The sequence below is a fragment of the Tyto alba genome, unplaced genomic scaffold, assembly GCF_018691265.1.
Source record: "Tyto alba isolate M040663 unplaced genomic scaffold, T.alba_DEE_v4.0 Super-Scaffold_42, whole genome shotgun sequence".
Lineage (NCBI taxonomy): Eukaryota > Metazoa > Chordata > Aves > Strigiformes > Tytonidae > Tyto > Tyto alba.
The window spans coordinates 30,500,616-30,525,375 of NW_024881318.1; the positions used below are offsets into that span (position 1 = coordinate 30,500,616).

General features: G+C 38.6%; 2 protein-coding genes across 10 annotated transcripts in view; one reads left to right on the forward strand and one right to left on the reverse strand.

Annotated features, from left to right (window-relative positions):
• The window catches only part of POLK (DNA polymerase kappa), a 37,346-nt gene extending 16,278 nt beyond the window's left edge, over positions 1-21,068 (reverse strand). The window contains exons 1-5 of one of the 8 annotated variants that reach the window (XM_042804628.1): positions 20,900-21,068; positions 10,158-10,336; positions 7,622-7,741; positions 1,068-1,220; positions 556-687 (exon numbers count right to left, since the gene is read on the reverse strand). In XM_042804628.1, coding sequence (XP_042660562.1) covers positions 556-687; positions 1,068-1,220; positions 7,622-7,741; positions 10,158-10,295 — 543 coding nt within the window. In that variant the 5' untranslated portion in view covers positions 10,296-10,336; positions 20,900-21,068. The other 7 variants (XM_033009110.2, XM_042804629.1, XM_033009112.2 and 4 more) reach the window with 7 other exon arrangements.
• Positions 21,069-21,160: 92 nt separating this feature from the next.
• Positions 21,161-24,760, forward strand: part of CERT1 (ceramide transporter 1) — an 81,630-nt gene continuing 78,030 nt past the window's right edge. For both annotated transcript variants that reach the window (XM_042804630.1, XM_033009073.2), the window contains exon 1: positions 21,161-21,580. In XM_042804630.1, coding sequence (XP_042660564.1) covers positions 21,485-21,580 — 96 coding nt within the window. In that variant the 5' untranslated portion in view covers positions 21,161-21,484. The remainder of the gene's footprint in view (positions 21,581-24,760) is intronic.

A 24,760-nucleotide genomic window follows, 5' to 3' on the forward strand; every position in this document is an offset into this window, starting at 1 on the left:
TAAAATTACTTCCATTAAAGCAAAATGTGATTTCTTTTCTCCCTAACTTTTTGCGTTTTATTTTATGTCCCTTCTTTTAAAACAAATGAATCTGCATTTAGACCTCACTAATGCTCTGCTTCTCTCTTCAGTAATTAGCATTCAAAATTATGATTACACATCATATGAGATGATTATCATCATGCTTCCTACGTATTAAATTATTATCTCCATGTTTCCTATGTAGCTGCAGCCTCCTAGTAATCAGATTATGACATCCATGGGTTCGAAGTTTTACGAATAAAGCTCAAGTGGTACCACTAGCTCACCACATAGTTTTGAAAATCTCTATCAGCATCACTACTGACTTAACGAAAATGGCAAGATGGGTGAATGGAACACTTTTTCACCTCCTTGCTCAAAAGCACCAGTGTTTTGTTTAACTTACGTTAAGTCATGTCACTAAAGAGTTTAATATTTAAACTACCACTTTTCATATTATCTAGAATTGATGTATTGAGAGAGTCTAAAACCAAGTACACTGACCTCTGGTTTATAAAGTACTTTCATACTTACCTCTTTACTCACTTTGCCATATTTTTCAAAGTTTAATGGTACTATAGTTAGATGTGGACATAGCTTCTTAGCAATGAATCCAGGCATGGCTGCACGTACACCAAATCTCCTAGCATGGTAATTTGAGGTGGACTTAGGAGAGATTAAATAAATTTAGTGTTCAGTAATCAAGTAGTACTTGAAGTTTAGTGTTAAATAACCAAGTTCTAATCATGCATCTCCATGCAGAAATGATTGACATGGCCAAGAGTTTTTATGCATTCTGCCTCCCCACACCTTTCAATTTGTTTACATTCTTTAAACTTTCACCAGTACGCTTTTACTGAAAGATAAAATCCAGCTTACACGGTCTAGTCTAAGAACAGATGTTTCCTCTATTATTTTGGTTGTTTTTTTCCCCACACTTACAAAAAATTCTCTATACAACAGCACTGTTATGTTATTACTGTATGGTTTATTAGGCTTTAGATTTATGCAATTGATTTCTGTTTTAGCTTGATATTTGGCCTTACCAACATACTCATTGATCCCACTGCTATGGGCTTTTCCTTTAGCTCTGGACTGTCTCTCATTTCTACAGCTGCATAGAAGGCATCCATGTCAATGTGTACAATCGTACTGCTAAGGTTACGGCTCTGTTCCAGCTCCGTGACAAGTTTGTCCACCTGAACAGAATAAACCAATAATTGAAAAACTATTAACCTAGCAGAAGTGCAGCAGTACAGGTGATCCTAAAAACTCATATGCATCTGTCACAGCTTAAAAAAACCCAACAAACCCAAACCACATCAAACCAGCACTAACAAAAAAACCCCAATCAAGTTTCTGATGAAACTTGCTGTCAGAGAGAATACTACTGCAGCAAATAGTATGAAAAAAAAACCCCACACAACTATTTTTTCAATAGTATGAAAAAAACCCCAATCCAACAAACAACAAAAACCCACCAATGCAGAAAAAAGATACATCATCTGATTCAGACAGAAACATTGTAACACCACTGAATATGCAGCTTTAGCTACTGTCCTACAAGTTGTTTAAAAAAACCCGAAAACATGCTATTAGAGAATTTCTAACACTCCTAAATTAAGCTATAACACTTCAGAAAATTGGCAGACAGGTGAAGAGAGGACCAACAGCCCACAGGGCAGATCCATTTATCTTGTCAGAAATAAGGTCTCAGATAGGTTCATTTACTGCCAAGTAAACTATTGTTAATCCCTTCATAAAATTCCTCAACATTAGTTACAGAAATCCGTAACATATAAGGCTGGAATGCTAGCAAAACTGCAAGGTGACTTTTAAAGAAAAGCCCATATACAGAAAGTGTGTTTCACTCCAAAAGTTAAAAATGTATTGTCTACTAGTAAACTGTGACCTTTACTCATGGTGTTGTAAGGCAGAGGCCAAGCATACAAGACTTCTCCATGAAATACTTTAATTGTGCTTAATTTGCCCGCATTCTTTTAGCAAAAGATTTGCAGATCACGTGCTTACTCCTGAAATATCTTTCAACTATGAATGAAGTATGAACTGTGAGTGTCACCAGAAAGCACAAGTGCATTGACAGGTGATTTTTCAGGTCTACTGATTTAAGATGACTATGTTGGCAGTACCACACATCATGCTGGAAGCATGAGACAAAATATTTAAAAAAAAAAAAAAAAGTGCTATTAAGTTACGATTATCTAATCACACTAATGACTATGCAAACTTCTATGTAGCAACCTACATAACAAAAGGTTGCTACTTCTAAAAAAAAACAACAAATAGGCAAGAAGTAGTGAAAAAGAACCAAAAAGTTTCACTTTGCTTGCAAGCACAAAGGGACACACATACATTTGTGATGTCAAGGAACCATTACAGAAATGTCTCTGCAATGGATTTATGGTTCTGCAGAGAAAAGTTCACAAGCAAGTTGCACTGTTACATGGAAAGAGTTTCTTTCTTTTTCCCTTCAACAGAGCTGCTTAATAAAAACCATAAAAACCCTAAACCCCATCTTTGGAGCTGAAGACACTTGGACCAAGGCAAGTGGCTATGAAAGTTCTAATTAAATTGCTGAGTAGTGATTTACAAAGTCTTTTCCCTATTTTGTTCCAAACTGATTTGAGGGGTAAACAGCTAGAATGGGGCCTCAAATTAGGCTATTCCATATAGAAGAGTATAGTATACTCCCTGAGGCTAAGAAAACTTGTTTAGACAAATTAAATGCACAGGGGAAAAGCCATACAAATAATAACTAAAAAAAAAAAAAAATGCGGGGCATTTACATTCTTTTCATTACGCTACTAATTCAGCAAGGGTTCAAGTCATGCAGTAAACATGAAAATCATCCTTAAACTCTACTTTACAGATAATTTCCAGGTTACTCTAAAATTCAATTAAAATTCAATTAAAAAATTCAATGCTTAATTAATTTTGTCAATTGTTCCTCTATACATAACTTCTGCGTTCCAATTTATGACACTTATAATAACAAATTTATTTTTGCTTTTTCTCCCCAAATGTATTTCTAAGATGATATTTACTGATCAGCTAACATAAGCATCTAAAGAATGAAGTAAAATTACATTAAACTAATCAGAAATACAAAAATATAACTTGTCAGAAAAAGCAACAGATACAAGTAATATGCCACAAAACAAACCACACCCAGACATACTCAGAGAATTCTGGGCACCTACAAATGTTTCCTTAGTAAGATAAGGAAAGTTACAGAATAGTTCCTTAGAGGCAAGCCAGGTTGACAAGTGTGCTGGGTTTCTGTGGCGGGGTTTTTGGTAGCAAGGGAGGGGGCTACAGTGGTGGCTCCTGTGAGAAACTTCTTGAAAGCTCCCCTGGCTCCAAGTCAGACCCACCCCTGGCCAGGGCCAAGACAGTTAGCGACAGTGGCTGCACCTCTGCAAGCACGTATTTAAGAAGGGGAAGCTGGGAGGGGGTTGGGACTTGTGAAGAGGAGTTATGAAGAAGACATGTATGCAGACAGCAAGGTCAGTGGAAGAAAGGAGGAAGAAGCAGGGGAGGTGCACTGGTGCAGTAACACCTGTATCCCATGGTAAGACAGCAGAGCTGCCCCCTGCCACCCATGGAGGTCCAGGTGAAGCAGAGGCCGACCTGTGGCCTGTGGAGGAGCCCACACCAGGACAGGCAGCTGCACTTAAAGGAAGCCGGGACTCTGTGGGGAGAAGCAGCCCCCATTGTTGTAGTTTAGCACCGGGAGGACTGTGACACACAGGGGTGACCCATGCCAGAGAAGCTTGGGAAGGGCTGCATCCCATGGGAAGGACTCATGCCAGAGAAGGTTTGTGGAGGACTATCTCCAGTGAGGGGGGAGCCATGTGGAACAGGAGAGGAAAGTGCAGCAGCGTTCACCCTCCCTCGCAAGCCAGAAGGATGTGGTGGCACTTCTCACTGTCCCACCTTAAGTGTTAAGTGTTGTCTGTGTTACTGTTTGAATTAAAGTGATGGGGGTTTTTTCCTTCCCCCAATGAATCTTTTGCCTGTGACGGTAATGGGTGAACGACCCCTCCCTGCCCACATCTGGATTCCTGAGCCCTTTTTCTTAATTTTCTCCTTCCTATTACTGAGATGTGAAGGGGTGAGTGAATGGCTGCACGGTGCTCAGTTGCCCTCTAGGCTCAAACCACGACAAGTTTTTAAAAGCAGCTTTCAACTTTCCTTTGAAGATAAAAAGGGATACTAAGTTTTTTTTATTTCTAAACTAGATGAAAAAAAACCCTAAAAGTTACAATTTTTAATTAGAACTTTAATTCTGCTTACAGTGACTTTTAGACAATCAAAAAGTAACCTCTCTTTCTTTCTTATCCCATGATGCAAAATACAAGTTTTCTATCATAAATTGCTTTGTCAACATTAGACAGAAAAGATTATTCAAAATCTGTTTTATATTTGTAAAAGTGTTTGACAAGGTAAAGAGGTAACAAACAGTGATACCATTTAAGACAGTAGTAACTATTTACAGAATAAACATCTGGGATAAAACTCACATGGATAAAAATAGCAAACATTAGTACAGCAGTTTGCAAGTCTAGTAGCAGATGAATAATTTTTCAAGTATTATTCACAACTGCTGAATTTCAAGCAACTCCACTCTGGGTTGTCGGGACAATCTAACTCTGTTACAGAAAAGTTTTCAAAAATTAAGAACTCTATGATACTATAGAGTATATAATTTGCCTTAAAAGATGACTACATTCATTAGGAAAACTTCAAATGACCTGTCACATCTAAGATTATTTAAAAAAAAAAAAAAAAACAACAACAAACAAAACCCCAAATAAATAGCTGTACATAGAAATGGCAGTTTTAAGAAGATTTACAAGTATTTTCTAATCTCCAATATTTGAAAAAACAATGGTGGTAAGTGTCCTTCTGCAAGGAAGGTCTTCTAAGGAAAACTGTAAAAATATGAGAAATACCCTCACAAATTCCTTGGCAGACACACACTGTAGTGCTGAGAAAGGCAGCATTTATGTTGCAGATTCTACATGTTATTCATTTTATTCTTTCCATCAGGTGAATAGGATTTTGTCCAACAAATTCAATAAATGGGGATTTTTTTGTTTGTTTCTTTTTACCTTACATCAACTGCCAGCTTAGGAAGCCCTATCTGAGCCTTTAAACCTGATCTGCAGATGAGAACTTGCAGTGTTCGTAGAAGTAGATATACGGATACATTTGTAATTCTGGAGTACCTCCTACTTACAAATGTTAGGAGAACCAATTCTCTCCTGGTATATCAGAAGGTGGTACTAAAAAGAGGAGTTAAAGAACTCAATAGACAACAATAAAGAAGAAGATAATGAGAGCTGACTATATCTGTATCTGAAGACCTAAAGAAGCTGATTAAACAACACACAGCACATACTAAGAAAAACAAACAGGACAAACAAGGCTTGCAAGGTTAAATGTGGAGATAGTGGCCTGGGGAAAAGTAGCTGGTGCGTAAGAGACAGGAAAAGGGGGAGGCATTATTTAGGGTATCAGACACAGACAGATAAAGACTGGCTGGGCCAGAAGACTGGGGACTTCAGTGGGGACTGCAGGCAGAGACAAATACTGCTTTGGAAAGAGGACTGATGGCAATCTGGGGGTGTGGGACAAGAAAAGGAAAATTTGGGATAGGATAAAAAGAAAGGTGAGGAGAGACCAAAAGGGTCTGAATTTGTGATGAAGAAATGAAGCAACAACAATCATGAACCAGAGCTTATATGCATACAGAGGATGCAACCAAAATCCAGGATTTTAAGATGTTTTTATAGCAGCAAAGATCTAAAATTAGCCAGCAAAAATGTGTGCATGTTATCCCCATCTAACAGCAGTTCTCATGCAGTATGGCAGCTGACTTAACAGCTACTGCCCACTGCAAATAAAGACAACTGCTATTTGAGCAAGTGGCATAAAGATTTCAAACATGGGGTTTGAAACTCAGGTCTCAGTAAGACCCACATGAAAGAATTTATTTTTTTCTCCTGTAGAAAGAAATTTTCATACAGAACATTAAAAGAAAATAAACTTATGTTGCAAGATCAAATATTCAAGTTCAAGGAAAGACAGCATGAGGGTAGTCAAAGCAATTAAAATTTATTGGCTTGCACTATATATTCTTTAACTACATAACCATACACTAATTTCATAGGATCTGTGTCATTCACATAATTCATTTTATAAGAAAGACTGTTCTTTGTAAAATGAAAAGTTCTGTGGTGAATGAAGGATGGAAATGGAAGTATTTTTTCATAATTAAATGACTTAGAAGCTACCTCAGAAAACTAAAAAAAGCAACTGGACAAGCAGAAACATAGCTGATTCATGCTGAAGATTAACTAAAACCATTTGAGGCATACAGGCTTATAACAAAATTTTCAGAGGTACTCAGTAATTGCAAGCTTGTCTGGGCACAAATTTGAGACACTGGCATTTAATTTACAGAGTGATTTGCAAATCTGCAATGAACAAAAAAAGATTGTACACCAAAGCTCAGGACCTATAATACTCACAATGGCATTCAAAATTAATGGATGTGTTTAATCCTCACGTGCTTCAGCTTCTCATCTACAAAGCAAAAATATCACCCTACTTTGCTGGAGTATTGAAAGAATAATTTAAAGAATTCACACTGTGTAGTATACAACATAGAAAAGTCTATGAGGAAGTCACTAATTCTGCATTCAAAGTTGGATTATACTAATGTACAACAAAGCCTGGGGCCACCCACTGAACAACAAGGACAACAGTAAATACTGAATAATTGCCCACTCAGTGAACACTGTCTGCACTGTGTGCTGAATGAAGCAGGAATACTGTTAGGGAAATATAGCAAGTAATCATGTAATTAAGGACTGAATCACAGTACAAATGAAAAAGGAAAGGAATTAAGTTTCTACAAGCAACTTTAATTCTGTTGTGTCTAAGAACATTTAGTGTGCAACCTTAGGGCCATTGTTTTCTTTTAACAACCTTTCATACACAGTAATACTTTGGAGGCAATTATCTATCACGAGTATTTGAGAATAGACATAGCCTCTTTGCCTTTCTAGTTCAGGACACTTATACTTCTTGTGACTGCTTGCCATGATGATTTTTTTCATTAATTAGCATAAATAAGGAATAAATCACGTCCAGAAGAGTTGACAACTGTGATCCCCCTCATCCCACTGCAGGCCACTGAACACAAATATACATACATTACAAAAACAGAAAGTAAACTCAAGATTGATATACTTATTAACAAGGTATTTAACAAAACTTGTACATACCATAGTGACATTCCTTCAAACTGACCAGACTTGGAAGAACAGGAATTACTTTGCTTCATTTTACTCATTTACAGAACATTTCAGAGTGATTTTACAATCTATTCTTCTAGCAAGTTTTTATTATGATTACGTCCTCAATACAGTGTGTACTTTTATTTGCACGACTAACATCAAAATAGTAGTTAACACTGTCCTTATCACCAGAATTTAATGCCATAAACTGGAACACATCAAAACGTTTATCATTCACCATTTACTCCAAAGAGTCTTTACAAGATTAGTACCTGTAGCTGTGCTTTCAAGAGCTCTTGTGTCGTAATTTTCTCTTTTAACTTCATCATTTTTTCAATTCGTTGGTTAACTTGTTGATCCTTTTTAAGTTCATTTTCATAAAATCTAGAACCCTGGAAGAAAATTGCAAAAACACTAAAGGTTTTTATATATTGTTTCCTATAAACAACAATATTTGATCTTTAAATACAGAAAACTTAAAACACAGTAACAGTTTCTAATGCATACTTTGGATTTTCATATAAATGATTCACAAGAGACCAGTGGTGCTTTATATCTCTCTCCTCAACTGACACAAAAATATCTCTCCTTCTCCGATCCCCTGTACTCAGATGAGTATAAGGGACTAGTGAGAGAACTTACGGTGTTTACTCGTTCTAACTCTTGACAACAAAAATGCCAAAATAGTAGATAAAAGTTGAACTATTCTTTGCAATACCTGCAAGATAAGGAGTATAACACTCTAAAAAACCAGTGACTTAAGCCTTTTGCCAGACTTCTATATAGTTTAATCTACATAGAAGTAAATAATGACATTGTAAAAGTCAAATCCACTTATAATGTTGAGTATTTCATTGACCATTTAATCTTGAAGGATATTGTAGTATTAGAAGCTATCTGGAAGAGGATGATGCAAAGGAAATGGGTACAAAAAAGCCCTCTTGCTCTCAAGTATGTAATTGGTCCTTCAAGAAGAGGCATGAATAAAAGGAGATGTAACGAAAACATAAAAAGACAACAGGTATGTAGAGAACATATAATGTGACTTCCCTTCCTGACTCATAACAAAGAAAAAAGGGCATAAAATGAAATAGAAAAGAAAAAAAAAAATCAGAAATCAGGAAATAAAATATTTTTCTTCCAACATCTGCTTAGCTTACAAGAGAGATAACATTTGCAGAAAGAGGGAGTATCTTTCATTGAACCACCTGATAAAATCTGCAAAAGTGGACAAATTTTTAGCTCAAAGCCTTTGACTACCAAACTGCCACTGATGCCAAAAACTCAGCCATAGTCAAATAAGAATCAGGCATTTATGAAAGAAGTAAATATATCCATTTTTATAAATTGATAAAAATGATGAATGGCAAGGCTGTAATGTGTCATATCTCATTGCCTAGAAGAAATCTCTAATTAGAAGAAATTATGGTGTGTTTTCTTCCAATATCAGACATGCATCTCATCTTTTCACCCTTCTGCAATCAAACATGATTTGTTGAGACTCACTGAAAGAAATAGACATCAAAACGATGTGGGAAGCAATGCAATACTTAAGACTGTTACTAAGCTGTAGGGGTTTTTATGTCTCTTGCAGTATTTCGCAGCTGAAATGCTATAAATTCTTGTAATACAATTTTGAGTAGTGTTTGTAGGTATAATTTTAAAGACCAAAGAAAAACAGTCAATGCCTCTTTTCAAATTTCTTGAGCTGTATCTGCTGTTTAAATTCTTCTGCTTCTTTGACAGAAATATATTCTAATACATAGATGCTTGCATATCAGTTTTGAAAGCCTATTTTACAGTTCATTCTATTTCATACCAGGAAATGAAGCAGTAACTGTTCTGACGAAACAGTTCATCCAAATATCTTCATTAGGGATATGTCTGATAGAGCAGTAAGTTTTCAAGAAAGAGTGAACAGAATAAGTAGAAAATAAGAAAATATCTAATCAGTAAGGGCCTTGATAGCATATAAAGCATCATTAGTGAAAACACAAGCAAAAAAAAAAGTTTGCCAAATAAGAGCTGTTTGTAGAACGTTTTCTGCTCTGCCCACCCCCCTCATTTTACCACAGAGCAATAGTAGCCAACACAGAATTCATAAGCAAAATATCAAGCACATAACCTAGGGCCATAGTGACATCAAATGAAATACACATTTGTGCAAGGAAAAGTAAGAAAAAACAGAGCTGCTGAAATAAAGTGTTATCCCTATATAGTTCTATATGAAGACTGTCCAATAACAAGTAAGAGGACCAATATTTCAATGCTTTGTGGATTTGTGGGGTCCACTGTCGATCTTTGATACAAAGTTGCATGCTACTGGGGACCTCACTTGAATACTGACAAGACAGTCAAGAAGAGAGGCAGTAAGCACAAAGAAATTCTACTGAAAGTACTAGAAAAACCTGATTACATCAAATTCAGCAGTTACATGAAGGTAACTGATAGATGTAGATCTGCTTGGCTGATTAAAGATGGGGCAGGCAAAATAAATGGAAAAGGTTAAACAAGAGGCCTAAGGAAGCCGAAACCTTCACAAACACCTCTGGAGAATGTTGTGATATTTATGTATTGCTTCCAGCAAAAAGGGAACTCCTAAGGACTCAGTTGTGTCCTTCCATGTCCCTGTGACAAATCCAACAGTAACCCATGGTACCCTAGGCTACAGTCCCTCCCCTTCCCACACATGCATTTCTTTTTAGAAGATGCCCTCAATTTACACGAGGGATAAAATCTGGGGGAGGAAGAAGGCCTTAATATACTGAACAACAGGTAAAGCACCAGAAAAAGTGTAATCAAACCAACCTTGGTTGCTTCCATGATGATTTTATTGATCTTCTCTTTATCCAAACCTTGCATTCCAGCTTTGTTATCATTGAGGCCCATTCTAAGTAGAACTCCATCACTGCATGAGTTGCTACCAACTTTTCTCACGTTATCCATTGTACTTCTTGAAAACAAGTACCTCTTTTAAGACTTAATACCTGAAAAAAATAATTTGAATCATATATTTGTTTCTAAGTTCCAGCTGAAAAATACAAGAAAAAACCCATGGAATTAATTTGCTGTATTTACTGAATAAACATTTTATACTTATTCAGAAAACAACGAACTTATCACAAATAAGCAGACTTGTATTCCTGTAAAGTGGATGACCTGCCACACTCACCACGTATAGCTACCTGTAACTCTATCAGTGTTTGGAAACAGTAAGACTTTACATTTTAATTAACCTAAAAACATACTCCATACTCATTTAAAAACTCCCTTACAGAAATAATTGAGCACCACCAACTTCAGGTAAGGGCTAGTACATTACACATGCACATGCTATTTATGCCGATATGTTATCCTGTCAGATGAAACAATACTGCCTTAAACACTAAATACTGCTCGCTAGATTATTATGTTAAAAGAAAAGGAATTACTTTTAAATTGCAGAAGACCATTGTTCATTTAATCCTCGCTCCTGCTTGAGACAAGCCATAGAATCTTTCCCAGTAATTTCTAGCTCAAATTCAAAACTTTTCTGTTTGTGTTAAAACTCATCTTTTAGAAACAGATGGCTCCAATTAGAAGTTTTGAACAAAACCCTGTTGTTTTGGTCAGGGTAAAATGAATGCCTTTTTTTTTTTTTTTTACATTAATTTGTAGACCCATGGTATCCAACTAACAGAACTTACCAAAACTTTACTACTAAATTACTTCCATCAGTAATTTCTTACGTATAAAGTACTTCTGATAATATGTGAACTTCTGACATCTTCCCTTGCTGCTTATGAATGTAAACAGCTGAACCCTTCGATAGGCTCTAATTATATGGTAAAATGTCTAGTTATTAAACTGATCTTAAAAAACTAAAGAAAGCAACTTTTACCGTCTATAGCATGAACCTGTGATCTTAATTTTGTCAGATTAAGACAAGCAGAATCCAAGTGTGATACTGACATAAATTACTTAGCATGTATATATTACTGAAAAAGCATAGAGAAAGACTTTCTTCCTACCCCCAAGTTGCTGACTCATGAACCACTTCATCTTTACTCTCATGCAGGAAGCACATTCACTTCTAATTCTCCCCTTTAAGCTGCTCCCTGTGAGAGGATCCCTTCCTGTTTGGAGGAGGCACACCCTTTCAGGCACATACAGCAGCTCTATTAAACAGCCACAAATTACACAAATCTAGAAGTGTTACATTTTTTGTTTAAATGCTGCTTTCGCACTCCAGGACTTAAGTGGGCTTCCTGAGCAAACTGAAGAAGGTAATTATGTATTTTCGCATCTAGAGATGAATTTCTGCTATTAAAGAACAATGTGGGCAACTTGTTAAAATTAACGGTGGCAGTGTTTGTATTCTCCTAAATATCCTCTCCTGAAACATAATAGCCAACTGAAGAAAAGATATTAAAGACACCTTTAAAAAAAAAATTCTGACAAAAATATCCCAATTTTAATCATATTCTATTAATTCAGATTATTATTTATGATGTGTTCTGAAGATGTAAGATCAGGTAAGTAATGCTGTTTATCTCCAGGTTGTTGTATTTCAAAGAACAGAAGGTGACGTAGAGATCAGAACTCTTCTCTTGACCCTTTAGTAACACTTGAGCTACTATAATGGCAATTAGGAACGGGAATGGCTTTATAGCTCTTATGTGTATGTATCAAATAAAAGACCACAATGACAAACATTTTCATAAGTTTTTCACTTGGAATAGGACAGTCTTACAGTTAACACATACACTTACCAGAACAAGTTTGCTAGACTTCAATCAAAGGAAAAAGCACTGCATCCCACACAATATTTCAAGTTTCGTCTCAATCTCTGGTAAGTAATGGGCACAATTCCCAATAAATACTTTCCTCAAGGTAAATACCCTTCCACTATTCCCTCTGATTCTTTCATCACTCCTTCCCTTCCAGAGGCTGCAATAACACAAGATTGATTCCATTTCCTATTCCCGTCTCTCCAACATGTTTTAGCTGTTCCTTATTCTTGAAAATATCTTTATCCCTAGCATACACAAACCCTTCCCCTTCTTCATTCAGATCATACTTAAAGGTTTAGTTTTACTGCAGAGGCTTTACACACTAATTCATCTCAGTCAGAAAAAGCCTTCTTCATCACACTGTTGTTATATATCCAGCACGAAAATATTACCATGACAATACCAGTCATGGAAAAAAATAATTGTCTTTCATAAATCTCATAAATGGTGGCCTCCTGATATGTTTTATCTTTTCAGCTTCTTGTGTGGAACAAAATACATTGTTAGTATCAGATGATAAAGTGTATAAATATCAAATAATACCTTAGCTGGTTATGTGAGGACATGACACTAGTTCTCCATCAAAGCTTAAAAGTGTACAGAAGGGAAAGCATGAATAAAAACTGATACAATTTTCAGCCACTTAACATGAACAGAATCTGAAGATTATCTTGGTTTCAGATTAAGAGGCCTGAAACAAAAAACCCCAAACCTTACAATATTTAACATATTGAAATGTATCACAAAAGGTACAATACGACAACAGATACACACTGTCAGATAAAACCAGTGGACCATTTGCCACAGACAAAATAAAAATGGAAATACTTAAAGGAAACGCAGGAGAACCACAGTTTGAAACACTATGCAAAATGTGAACAAAATGTCATTGTAGAAACTGGTAAGGACAAGTAGTAACAGTTTTAATGGAAAATCGACCTAGAGAAAACATTTAGCTTGTGATGACACAATCTTATAAATTTTTTGTTAAAACGAGTTGGAAGAAGAGAGTAAATGTTTAGAGTCTAATGAATCACTAACTCAGAACAGTCTAGGCAGTGACATATTTTTGGCATGCTGTCACCTCAAGAAGCTGCTGCAAGATTGACCCGTTTCCTCTAACAGAACACATTAAATCTCTCTCAGAATCATACTGAGTAAGTAGGGTGTGAAATCAGAGAAGTCTGTGAAGGCAGTTTACGATTAGATACTGTCCTATTATTCCTGTGATTTGGGAATGGGGGGGAAGAGAATAGGAGTATCATCTATAAGTAGAGGAGGTAACTTTCCAATTGCTACTGGAAGGACTTTTAAAAGTAAAGAGGAATACTTTGGCAATGGACATCAACAGTTAATGCAAACCAAAAACATGCAGAGGAATCACAGAATAGCATTACCATGTTGGAAGCTTTGTTAGTAACCTGGGATGCTTACAAGTGTTAAAAGACCACTAATAAAACTCCAATCAAGCTCTTCTAGCAGCAGGCACAGAAACTCAACTGAACCAGTCCAACAGGGTTATATAGTACATGAAAGTATCAAGAGTCTGAAACAGAAGTAAAATCAGAACAACTATTTCCAGTCTTTACTCTGCCTTTATGCAAATTCAGCATATTTTTCATCAGTTGACTGAACTATCCTGACGGAAATGGCTTGCATTTGATACTGTGCCACTCCTTCAGCCTGTCTTCGGTAAAAATCCTCCAATTCTGGCAACAGAAACCCTGTATGTTGTGTGAAAACTTAAATGCCTTCACATTGTTATTTTCATGCAATAAAAGAATACACAAGAAAGAAAAAACATTTCTAAGAATATTCAGTTCAACTGACATAATGTTATTATGCAGGTTATTAACACTTGCAAAATATGCTAACAATTTGCCTTTTATTGATAGTATTAACAACTTGTTGCAAATAAATATTAGGACTGGAAAATGACACCGGTATGGAAAAACTTGAAATATAATTTATTTACATACTGAATTATGATTTGATGCAAATAAACTGTGTAACAATCCTCACAAAGAAAACAAAATTCTGGCATCTTTGCTATCACAGATACTCATGCCAATAGTGAGATCCAAAAAAGTTACTAAGATACACAACTGTCTACTTCTCCCAGAGCTCAAGCACTAAGACACATACTGCAGATGTAGAGGACCATCTTTTACATCCCAATTGCCCTGAGTAAGTCTCCACAGTGTGTAAAAAAAATACCAATGTTTCAAATAGCAACACAATTAATAAAGACTCTTTTTTATATGATTTTTTTAATTATTATTTTTAGGATGGCTAAAACAAGGATCTAAAATAGTTTCTTTGCTTTCTGTAAAACTTATAAAAGCCTCCAATAACATTTCATCAGAATCTGCCACGTGATCTATTGTTGTATGACCCCAAAATAAACTTCCTCTTTTCCCTCAATTAACGTGTCTTAGAGATTCTGTTATTTCAACTCTTCTGTTCTTACTTTAGTAAGAACAAAACAAAATTATAACAGGTAACTTTACATACAAATGTAGAGAATGAATGAAGGGATAGCTTCAAGAATCCTGTCACTACATAGGCTGCAAAAAATCACTATTACCCTTAATTTCAGTGACAAGGTTAAGATGTTAACAGGAGTCCTGTAAAAGCACTGAAAGCACATTAAACAAAGTTAGGACTTACTTCGCCCAGTTTTAATCACAAAGGATTAATTATCAGGCTTTTAGCTAGAATCAAGTGTGGTGTAGGTACAGATCACTTTATGTTCAAAAGATAAATGCCTCTGAAGTTAGTACTATACTAGAAACATCAAAGAGAATAAAAACATAAAAAAACTTTCCTTTCAAATATCAATATATATACATATGAAATCCCTGTTTTTTTTATTTTTCTTATGAAAACTTTACAAATGACCCATTATCAAACACTACTAAAGTTCAGAGCACTCAGTGCAAGTGTGGGATGGAAAAAATTTCTTCTGTAAAACAATTATTAAAATAATCATATCCACGTAGAAGATAGTTGTGAATAGTATGAAACTCCTAGAACATTTCATAAACGGTTATAAGATCCTTAAAAGTCAAATATCAAATATTCTGCTTTAACATATCTTCAGTAAAAGGGTAACTGAGTAGTTTAAGACTCTAAAAGAGGCAATTTCAGTCACTTCAAAAATACACACTTGTCATAAAACTTTGCTGGGCCACCACCTCACCATAATACACACTTAAGCCAACTAAAAACCTGATTAAGCCAAGACAAGCAACATGAATGGAAATAAGCAAGCTGGCTAAGTGTTTCCCTAGTGAGATTACTTGAAGAAAAGAAGTCACTAATAACCGATCTTTGCAGTCACTTTCTTCTGTATTGAGGTGGAAATAAGCTTAGTGCTGTAACCAGCTTCCTTTACCAAAACCCATAAACTAAAGAGCAGTTACTGCTCTAGATCTCAGACAGAACAACTCATACTCACTTATTTGCAGAAACTTTCGGTTTATATAAATGTAAAATATAAAATATACCCCAAGGAAGACATGTAGAAAGTTATATACACACTGAATCAAAGGATAAGAAATCAAGTCCTTTTCAAAAAAAAAAAAAAAACACCACCAAAACAAACAAAACTAATTAAAATTGTTTTGACAAGAGATGTGGAAAGCTCTAAACTCCACTGTAAGTGAATGGGGATACTCTTGGGCAGAAATTAGAATCACTGGTACCAAAGACTATACTTCACAAGTACACAAGAAATACTTTATCTACTTCATTACCCTTTGCCAAGAACTGAAGAACACTTGAATAATAAAGAATTGAAGAGTGAATGCAGAACAAACAAGCCAAGCAGACTGATTCAACTGTAACTGTCAATTCCAACCTTTCAAATGTCTCCCTTGCACTGAGAATTATTACAACTGGGAACCACATCATGGGCCACCTTGAAACAAAGCCTCTGGATACTACTGAAACAATACTGTAAGGAATAAATAAGGCCATACAGGACCTTCCCAATGAGACCAGAACTCATCTAAATCAACATTTTTAATGGACACCACTTTAGTTTTACTCCAATTGCTAATTAAGATTGAACTGGTGGCCATGTAGCTACACTTCTTATTCCACTCACAGCACAGAAGTATCCTCATCCAAGCCTTGCATGAAACAGTTCAAGTCAACATCATTAAAGAACAAAAACCCAGCGAACCCACCCTGGTATAAAAACTCATGTACCAATAGTCAGGCCATTGGAACAATAAGGTTTCCCACAAATGTATTGTTTTATTTCTTGAATTTCTAAGACAAGAACAAACATAAGTTCAATAGACTATGAAAAGTCAACCCTATTAGAATATTTTTAACATTTCTGATATATAAAAGGTTACACTACTAAATCCAGTAGTGCATTTGATTTCATACTACTTGATTTATCCATTACTTGGATAAGGATTTTATCCCAAAACACTGTTGTTACATTACATACTTTCCAACAAGAAGTGCACCTGTCTTTCTTGAGTATTCATTTGGCAAGGAAATATTCTGACTGACAGGATCAAATTTAACAACTCCTTAACTTTCGTTTCCTTGTAAAAACATGTTCCTCCAATAATGATTTAAATATCAGCTCTCCTTCTCAGCAGGATAAAACACCAACAAAGACATGTGCAAGCAAGCACAACAAACCATCCTGAACTATCTGCCCAATTTTTTTCAGCCACAGGAGGGTTGATATTTACTAGGGCCCTGGTTTCTGAACAGCCCTGAGAAAAAAACTCCTGTCAGTTCTAATCCTATAGAGATTTACAAGGAAAGAATTGGCAGGAGGAACTGCACAGCAGTGTTATTAGCATTTAATATACACAGTGTTAACGACCTAGGTTCCCTACTACTGCATTCAAAACTGCTTACTGTTTCACTGTTCTCTCTCTCTGAATATATAATAAAATCTAGTTCCCTAGAAAATGGAATCTTTTAAGAAAAATATAAGTATTTGCACAAATGTAATAAGCAAAGGTACATGTTAAATTAATACTGAACAGAAAACTGGGTCAGAATTCGCATAAGTGAAAATTCCAAGTGCCCAAGCTGACACAGCTGAATGGGACTATTTTTCAAATATCAACTGACTCAGCATTTTACAAAAAACATAGATCCCATACAAGCACCTAGAATTAGCCTTCAAAAAATAAAGCCCTAGAATTATGTATTTTCTGAACTCACTGGCTTTAAGATACAACAAATTACAGAAAATTAAATCCTTTTAAAAAGTAAATAATTCACACTGGAAAGTAAACATAATAGGCACCACCCAAAAGAAAATGTTTGGACCATTTATCAAACTGTTTGAGTAATTCTTCGCTTATGTGAAGAGCGATGCAAGTGAAACAAGTGAAATACTCATCCCTTATTAATGTTCTGCAGACAAGATGCAGTACAATTCTGTCGTAAATCTTGTTTTCATCTTCTCTGTCTAAAAGAGCTCATGTCTTTAGAACTTCAAAGTTTTTTCAAAGGGCAAAGAACTGTGGTATCTTCTGTCTCTATACATCATTTTACAAGACCTTTTAATCTGAAAGATTTATCTCAAGTTTCTGACAAAGTTTTCCTAGTACTTATAGATTACTGAAAACATATGTTTTAGCAGTTTGATCCTTAAAGAAAAGAATTAAGGAACTGAACTACCATTAACAACATTGATCAGTGAAAACTACACCAGGAGTAGTTATCTGCAACCTCATTTCTACAGATATGTGTTTACTGTCAATATAAATAGCAGTAATCTTATGTTTTGTTTTGGTTTGGTTTTTTTTTTTTTTTTTTTATTTAGAAGAAAACCCCTAATATAGTGAATCACAGAGCCCACAATTGTTTTAGACAAAATTGCCTGAATCATTTATATCTCAGAGCCAATTATTATCAGGTAATATTCTGTGGCATAAACAAAGCCCCTTTAAGGATCCTTTTAAAAAAATAATCTTAAATTGAAGAACAAACATAACCATGAGCATGAACATACTAGAAAATGTTTATACACTAGTCATGAATATGTTTTAATAACATAAAAAGAACTAAACCAAAAGGTAGAATAGTAGAAATAACAGGTATAAAAATGGAGAATAAAAAATTAGATATTGTTACCCACTTTATGAAGATTATGATTGACATTGTTAGAAGTAAAACTCAGAAAACCATTTTTGTATTACAAGTAGTATATCAGCAATACAGAACACCACTATCTGTTCCACTAATCCAACAAGGGTGATGACTATTTTCAGTTAAAATAGCAATTTGTAAACTTCTCGCAATCTAAGACACTAAACAGGGTACAGGTTGAGTACTGGGGCTTGCAAAGAAAGAAAAAACACAGCAATGCAGTGCCAACTGTCCAGTGAAAAAGACATAAAAGTAGGGGTAGAGGAGTGAGTGGTCTACTTCAGCGTATCTGATCATCTCCATTTCCAAAGATTTGGTTTGCATCCCAGATTGGTCTCGGAGCAGGCAAACCAGATTCCTGTCAAACTAAACTCAAGTGGAAGACTGTGCTTCCAGAGCATACCTGACACATCACAATTGGTAACACAAGTGCCCTCCATGGGACCAGACTACTGCCAGTCAGAAGCCCCTCTTAAAGCATATATAAGATGAACTTAAGGTCTTCAGCATCAAATCTTTCCTTTACAAATCTATTCCCACTGCACTATGTTCTTCTAATGTAGATAATGGCCTGATCTCATCAAGAGTAATAGACAGCAAGTTATATAGGAAAATGATGGTCTGAACATTAGAAAGAAGAGAAAATTTACATAAAATATTCACAATCTCAATATGCCTTTTGGAAGAACACAAACTGGTGACTGTGAAAAAAATAAGACATATTAGGACAATGTGGCAGATGTAAAAAAAAAATCTATTGGAACAGGCAAAGCATTATATGAAAAGTTGAAAAGGCAAATATTTTAGCATCCAGTATTTATTAATTTAAAGTCTGTTTATAAAATATTACCTAGAATTAATAATTAAACAACTATTCTAACAAGGATGACTACATTAGTTAAAAAACCTGAAAGAATATCTACCCATGGCATTTTTAATTTTTTAACACCTGTTTGAGTCAATCTATATGCTGGAGAGAAAAAATAAAGAAGGGAATTAAAAAAAAAAAAAAAAAAGGAGCTACTTCTGGAAATAAGTGAATAGTTCTAGACTGAAAGGATGACAGCACACGGCTATGTAGTACACATCACTGCCAAAAGGATTTGCTCAGACATGTCTCTTCACCAGGATATAGAAAGAAGTTCATTCAGAGTTTAATGGGGAAAACACAACTGGCTTTACTGGTGATACCACTTAACATCATCAACATAATGCAGAGAAGAACTATAAACTATTCTCCTACATATCAACATATACAAAACTCAGCCCCTCTGCTTGCTTAACAGATGCAGTACATTGCAACAGACACCAAGAAAGTATCTCGCCTGATTTCTTTCCAAACAGTTGGTGAATCACAGAACATAATTTCTCAACAACTTTTTATATATTACAAAACTGTTGAAAGTAGCACCTATAGTAGATTTATACAAAATTTTTTCCGTGCATTCCAGTGATTACACATATAGTAAGACGTCTGTGACTGCTCTTCATTTCTAATTGTTTAGGACGAAGATTCTGTTTTACCAGTCGCTCTCAGTGTTGCATTCATTGCAAATATCTTTATACCAGAGACTCTGAGCTGGTACTAGTATTATTTAACATTTAGATGCTACATCTATAAAGAATGTATATGAACAGCTATGCCAATACTAAGAGCTGTTTCAGAAAAACACAACCTCAATGGAAACTTTCAAGTAGCGTAAGATGGAAAAATTACACAACGATTTGTCATGAGGAGGAAGTCAGAAAAAATACAATTGTACAGCACTGCTTTTGCGATACAACCAGAACTGTGTGTTCCAAAAGCAAAGTTTCCTCAACCAGCACTATTTAACTTTTTTTTCCCCAAGAATTCGCAAGAAAAGAGATGAGCCAGCACAAATCTTAAGTCCTTCCCAACCCACATCTGTTCATAAATTGTTAAGTAACACGTTCTTTTTTTCCTTTCTGCATGTATTTCTCCACCCATAAATATCAGCAAGTACACGTACCTCAGACGTAAGTCTGAAGAAAAAAAAACAAAAAAACAAAAAACACGTTTCGTTCGTTAAGCTATGGAAATATTAGACAAATAAAAGACAGGACACCGCTACCTCGCTGAGGCAGACTACTGATCAGCACTTCCCTCTCTGCTCACCCCACGCCTCTGGGCACAGCCAGTGAAGCAAAAGGAAAGCGGGCGGCGCAAAGGCGCCCCGTCGTCCGGGAAGCAGCGGACTGCCGAGCCCACCCGCGGCCGCGCCTAGCCGCGATCACGGCCACCCGCGGGGCGAGGGCCGCGGCGGTCTCTTGTCCCCGGGGAGCGGCGGTGCGGCCCGCCAGAGAGCCATTAGCTATGGCGGGACGGCCCGCCCTTCGCCGCCCGCTTCACCCGGGCGCCGGCAGCACCTCCCGCCCCTTCCTGCGGCCTCCGCGGCCACCATTTTTGTCAAGGGAAAAGCTTGGCTGTCACCCCTCGAGTCCCGCCGCTCTGCGGCAGGGAAGACGAGGGAACATCTCTCACGCTAGAAAGCAAGCGGGGCCGGAGAGACGCTTCGCCTCACTAAAGAAAGAGCCCTCCCTCACCGCACAAAAAGCAAAGCGAACGTCTCCCCAAGCAGCACCCCTGCCCTCGCCCAAGGGCCGCAGAGTTTCCCACCTCACCGGGGGCGCGGAGGCGAAACCCGCCGCCCGTGGCGCCACAGAAACGACAAAACCAAGATGGCGGCCGCCTCCCTCCGGGAGGGAGCCGGCGGCCGGGGCGGACTACATCTCCCAGCGCGCCGAGCGGCGCCAGCGAGCACCAGAAACTACCGCTCCCGGGGGGCAACGGCAGCCGGGCTTCCCGTTGCGCGGGCCAAGACTACAACTCCCGGCCGGTGGGGCGGAGAGGGCAGGTGGGGGGCGGAGCTGGTAAATAGCGGCACCGGCCTCGGTTAAGATGGCGGTGGGGCTCTGAGCAGCGCGCGGTAGGCGGGCGTCTTCTCGCTCCTCCCTTTTTCCCCTCGCTGCCGCTGTGTTGTGCCTCCTGACGCGGGCGGAGGCTGCGGAGCTACGGCGAGGGGGAAGCCCGAGCCTGCGTGCCGCGTCGCTGGAAGGGGCGGGCGGCGCTGGTGGCAGCCGCGGAGCGGTTGCCGCTCAGGTAGAGCCCGCCGCTCCCGTCCCTTCGGCAGGAGGCGGCGGAGGCTGCTGTGGGCGGGGACCGCTTCAGCTCTTCCCTGCTCGGCGGTGGCTGCGGCTCGGGTCTCCATGTCGGACAACCAGAGCTGGAATTCCTCCGGTTCCGAGGAGGACCCCGAGACCGAGCCCGGGCTGCCTGTTGAGCTCTGCGGCGTGCTCAGCAAGGTAAGCCGCCTCTCCTCCTTCTCGCTGCCCGCGCCCCACGGCCTCTCGCTTCTCCTCTCCGTACTTCGCCCCCCCCCCCCCCCCCCCCCGCCCCATCCCTTCTTCTCGGCGGGCCGGAGGCTGTCAGCCCCCCGCCGCCCGTCTCCAGCTCGGTGCGGAGGATCAGGCCGAGGCGCCGGTGGAGGGGCCTGGTGAGGGGGCCGGGCGGCTCCGCGGGAGGCGCTGGCACGGCTGGGGCAGCCGCCACCTGACGGCGGGGAGCCGGCTCGGCAGCCGCCGCGACGCCCGGCGCCAACCGCCGGCGCCCCCCCTCCCTCCGCCGCGGGCACCGGCGGATCCCCGCCGCCGGGCCCCCCACCTCTGCGCAGCTGCCGCCCGACCCTCCCCGCCACGGGAGGAAGCCCTTCTTCGGGCAGAGCGGCGGGCGCGGCTTCTGGCCGGGCGGCGGGGACGTCGCTACCGCCCGGCCCGGGGGTCCCCCCCCGCCCCGGGCCCTCTGGCTGCCTGGCGTCAGGTTCCGGACGGCTGGGCCCCGGAGGAGGCGGCGAGGGAGGGCGTCTCCCCGGCTCGTCAGGCCGCTGGCCGGAGCCGCCGGCGGCGGGCCCGGGGGCGGGCTGGGGCCGCGGAGCGCCGCTCGCCTCCCGGGAGCTTCCGAAGCCAGGGGCGGCCCGTGGTCGCTCCCCAGGAGTGGCACAACCGTCAGTGCAAGTCTCGAAACAGAGCAGTAAAATACTCCTGCAGCAAGAGATAGGGGAGACGGGGAGGAGGGAAAGGAAACTGGCCCAAAAGCGTTTTTCCCCTTTTTAAAAATAAACAGAATTTTCTGCTCTTTTATCAGTGGAAATAAGATGACTTGCAAGTATGCGTCGGGTGATACTGGGAGATTTTATTTTTAGGAGTACTTTAACATTGAATATTGAATTACTAAGTTGGAACGGAGATTTTATTATTACAGAAGGTATCTTCAGAATAATGTTGTAATCTTTAGCATTAAAGCACTATGTTTTGAATTTTTTTCCTGCCCTACACCATAAGACTGGACACAAGCCAACATGGGAGGCACAGGTCACAGGATACAGAGATCATAAACCAGTCCTGGATAGTGAGGAAAAAAAAGCCATAATGGGGCTAGGGCCCTGCTTTTTGTGAGGGACTTGGTGAACGCCTTCCAGCCTGAAGATGTTTCTAACCCCAGAGATGAGAGGAGCAGTTAGGGGAAAAGAAGGGTTTCAGCTTTCATTTGTAAGATCTTGTTATCTAATAGTGCATGGGGGAGGAAGAGGATGAGATGAATGTGAGATGTTACAGCAGTTAAGACCTGAGGGTTTGGTTTAGAGTCATTTTATTGGATTTTTTTTTCCATTGGAAAGTTTTTCTTTGATTAGATGCCTCCAGCATTAGAAGGGATGTAATTTATGAGATATAATTGATTTTTTTATGTTGGCAAATTAAATACTTTATTAAGTCCAGGTACTGTTTCTTATTGGTGTAGCAGGTGAAGCCATGGCTTCTGATGCTCTGTAGCTTAGGTATGTGCAAACTTTCTGGGTGATTATGCTGACTGTAGCTGACTCTGCCTTTCCTGTGAGAACATGGAATGTAATCCGAATAGTCAAGTATGGTGAAAGCTGTTGCAGTGAATATGCTTGAGGGATAAATTTACCTTTTGTTAGTTGATGCCTCGGTGGTAATACTTGAGACAAACTAATTAAAATGAAATGGTAGCATACCAAACTTTCTACTAAGGAAATATCTATTTTTAGTAACTTATTGTGTATAATTAAATTCTAAAGCCATAAAAGTAGGCTGCAGTTCTCTGTGTGCTTGTTAGTGTTTCAGTTTTTGTGTCCTTCAGTAAAGAGAGAAGCTTTGAAGGAAACGGAGTAATTTGTTAAGAGAAGCTTAATAGAAGTATGTCCTGCTGGTCTCTTTAAATGTTTCAGAACGCTAGCCTTTTATTCCTTTGTATTTCCTGCAAACAATTTTAAGGTGGATGGAAAGAGAGGGCTTCAGTGCAGAATAGTCTTTCTTGAAGCACAAGAATCCCGGTGCTTGAAAAAACAGAGTCTTGTCTTTGCCAAAACCTTGTGCCTACCCAGTATACTTTAAGGAGTCTCTTAATTCATGGCACATTCTGATTGCAACAGCAAGCATTGATTGCAACAGCAAACGCAAGATTGACTGCTGTATTTATCTCACTTAGCTGTCAAAGGAGGAGAGGTGCTTTCTTCCCTGTCCCTTGCTGTTTTGCCCAAGATAACTTTGGACTCTGCCTGTCACGACTGGGAGGAGCTGGGAACATAAGAGATGGGAAAAGAGGAATGCGGGAAATAATATACCTCCACAACGGCTTGTGCTACCAGTTCGTATACTGTTGAGTCTTTCTTTAGGAAATACTGAACTTAGCAACTTGATGTATTAAGATATCAAAAAGGGCTTTATCTTTGGAGAGGAATCAAGGTCTTACGCTTGAAAATTGTTCATAATTTCTCAGCTATAGAATTTGTTTTCCTTAGACCTCCTCTTGTTATTACTAGAGTTAACGTAGTCATGGGACATATATTAACTAATACATGTAGTATACTGTAGAAATGAGCCTGTTAGTTGACTTTCTTTCACCCCACTTATATATTACAAAATGATGAATAGTGGTTAGACCTAAATGCTAAAAAGAGATTATTTCTCAGAGCTTTATGTCAAATAACAGTTGTCATGATCAAAGAAATTCTTGCATGATAAAATAATTTCCAGTGCTTTTATTTCAATTTTTATCTAATTTTTAATTTTTGCACTGTGATTCAAGACCAATCACCAGTGTATACAGAGTTACAGAACAGTCCCAAAGCTCTATCAGTGTCATATGATTATACAAAGTGCAGTTAGAAAGATGTTGCAAATGTAAGATTAATAACCAGAGTTTAGTCAATTCTTACTAGATCTCTGCAGAATGAATCCAGGTCTTGTTCCTGGAATATTTGGTTTCATTCCATGTGTTAATGTGGAGTCCCTAGAAAAATCTGAATAGCAAACTGATGATTGGGTGTCTGCTGATATGCCAGTATCTTCTTAATGAGAAACTGGTTAGGAATTAAAACCTAAAGCAGTATCTATGGCCAATATTAACTTCATAAAGAACTGATTACTGTAGTTACTACAATAATTACATACTGTACTGTGGGA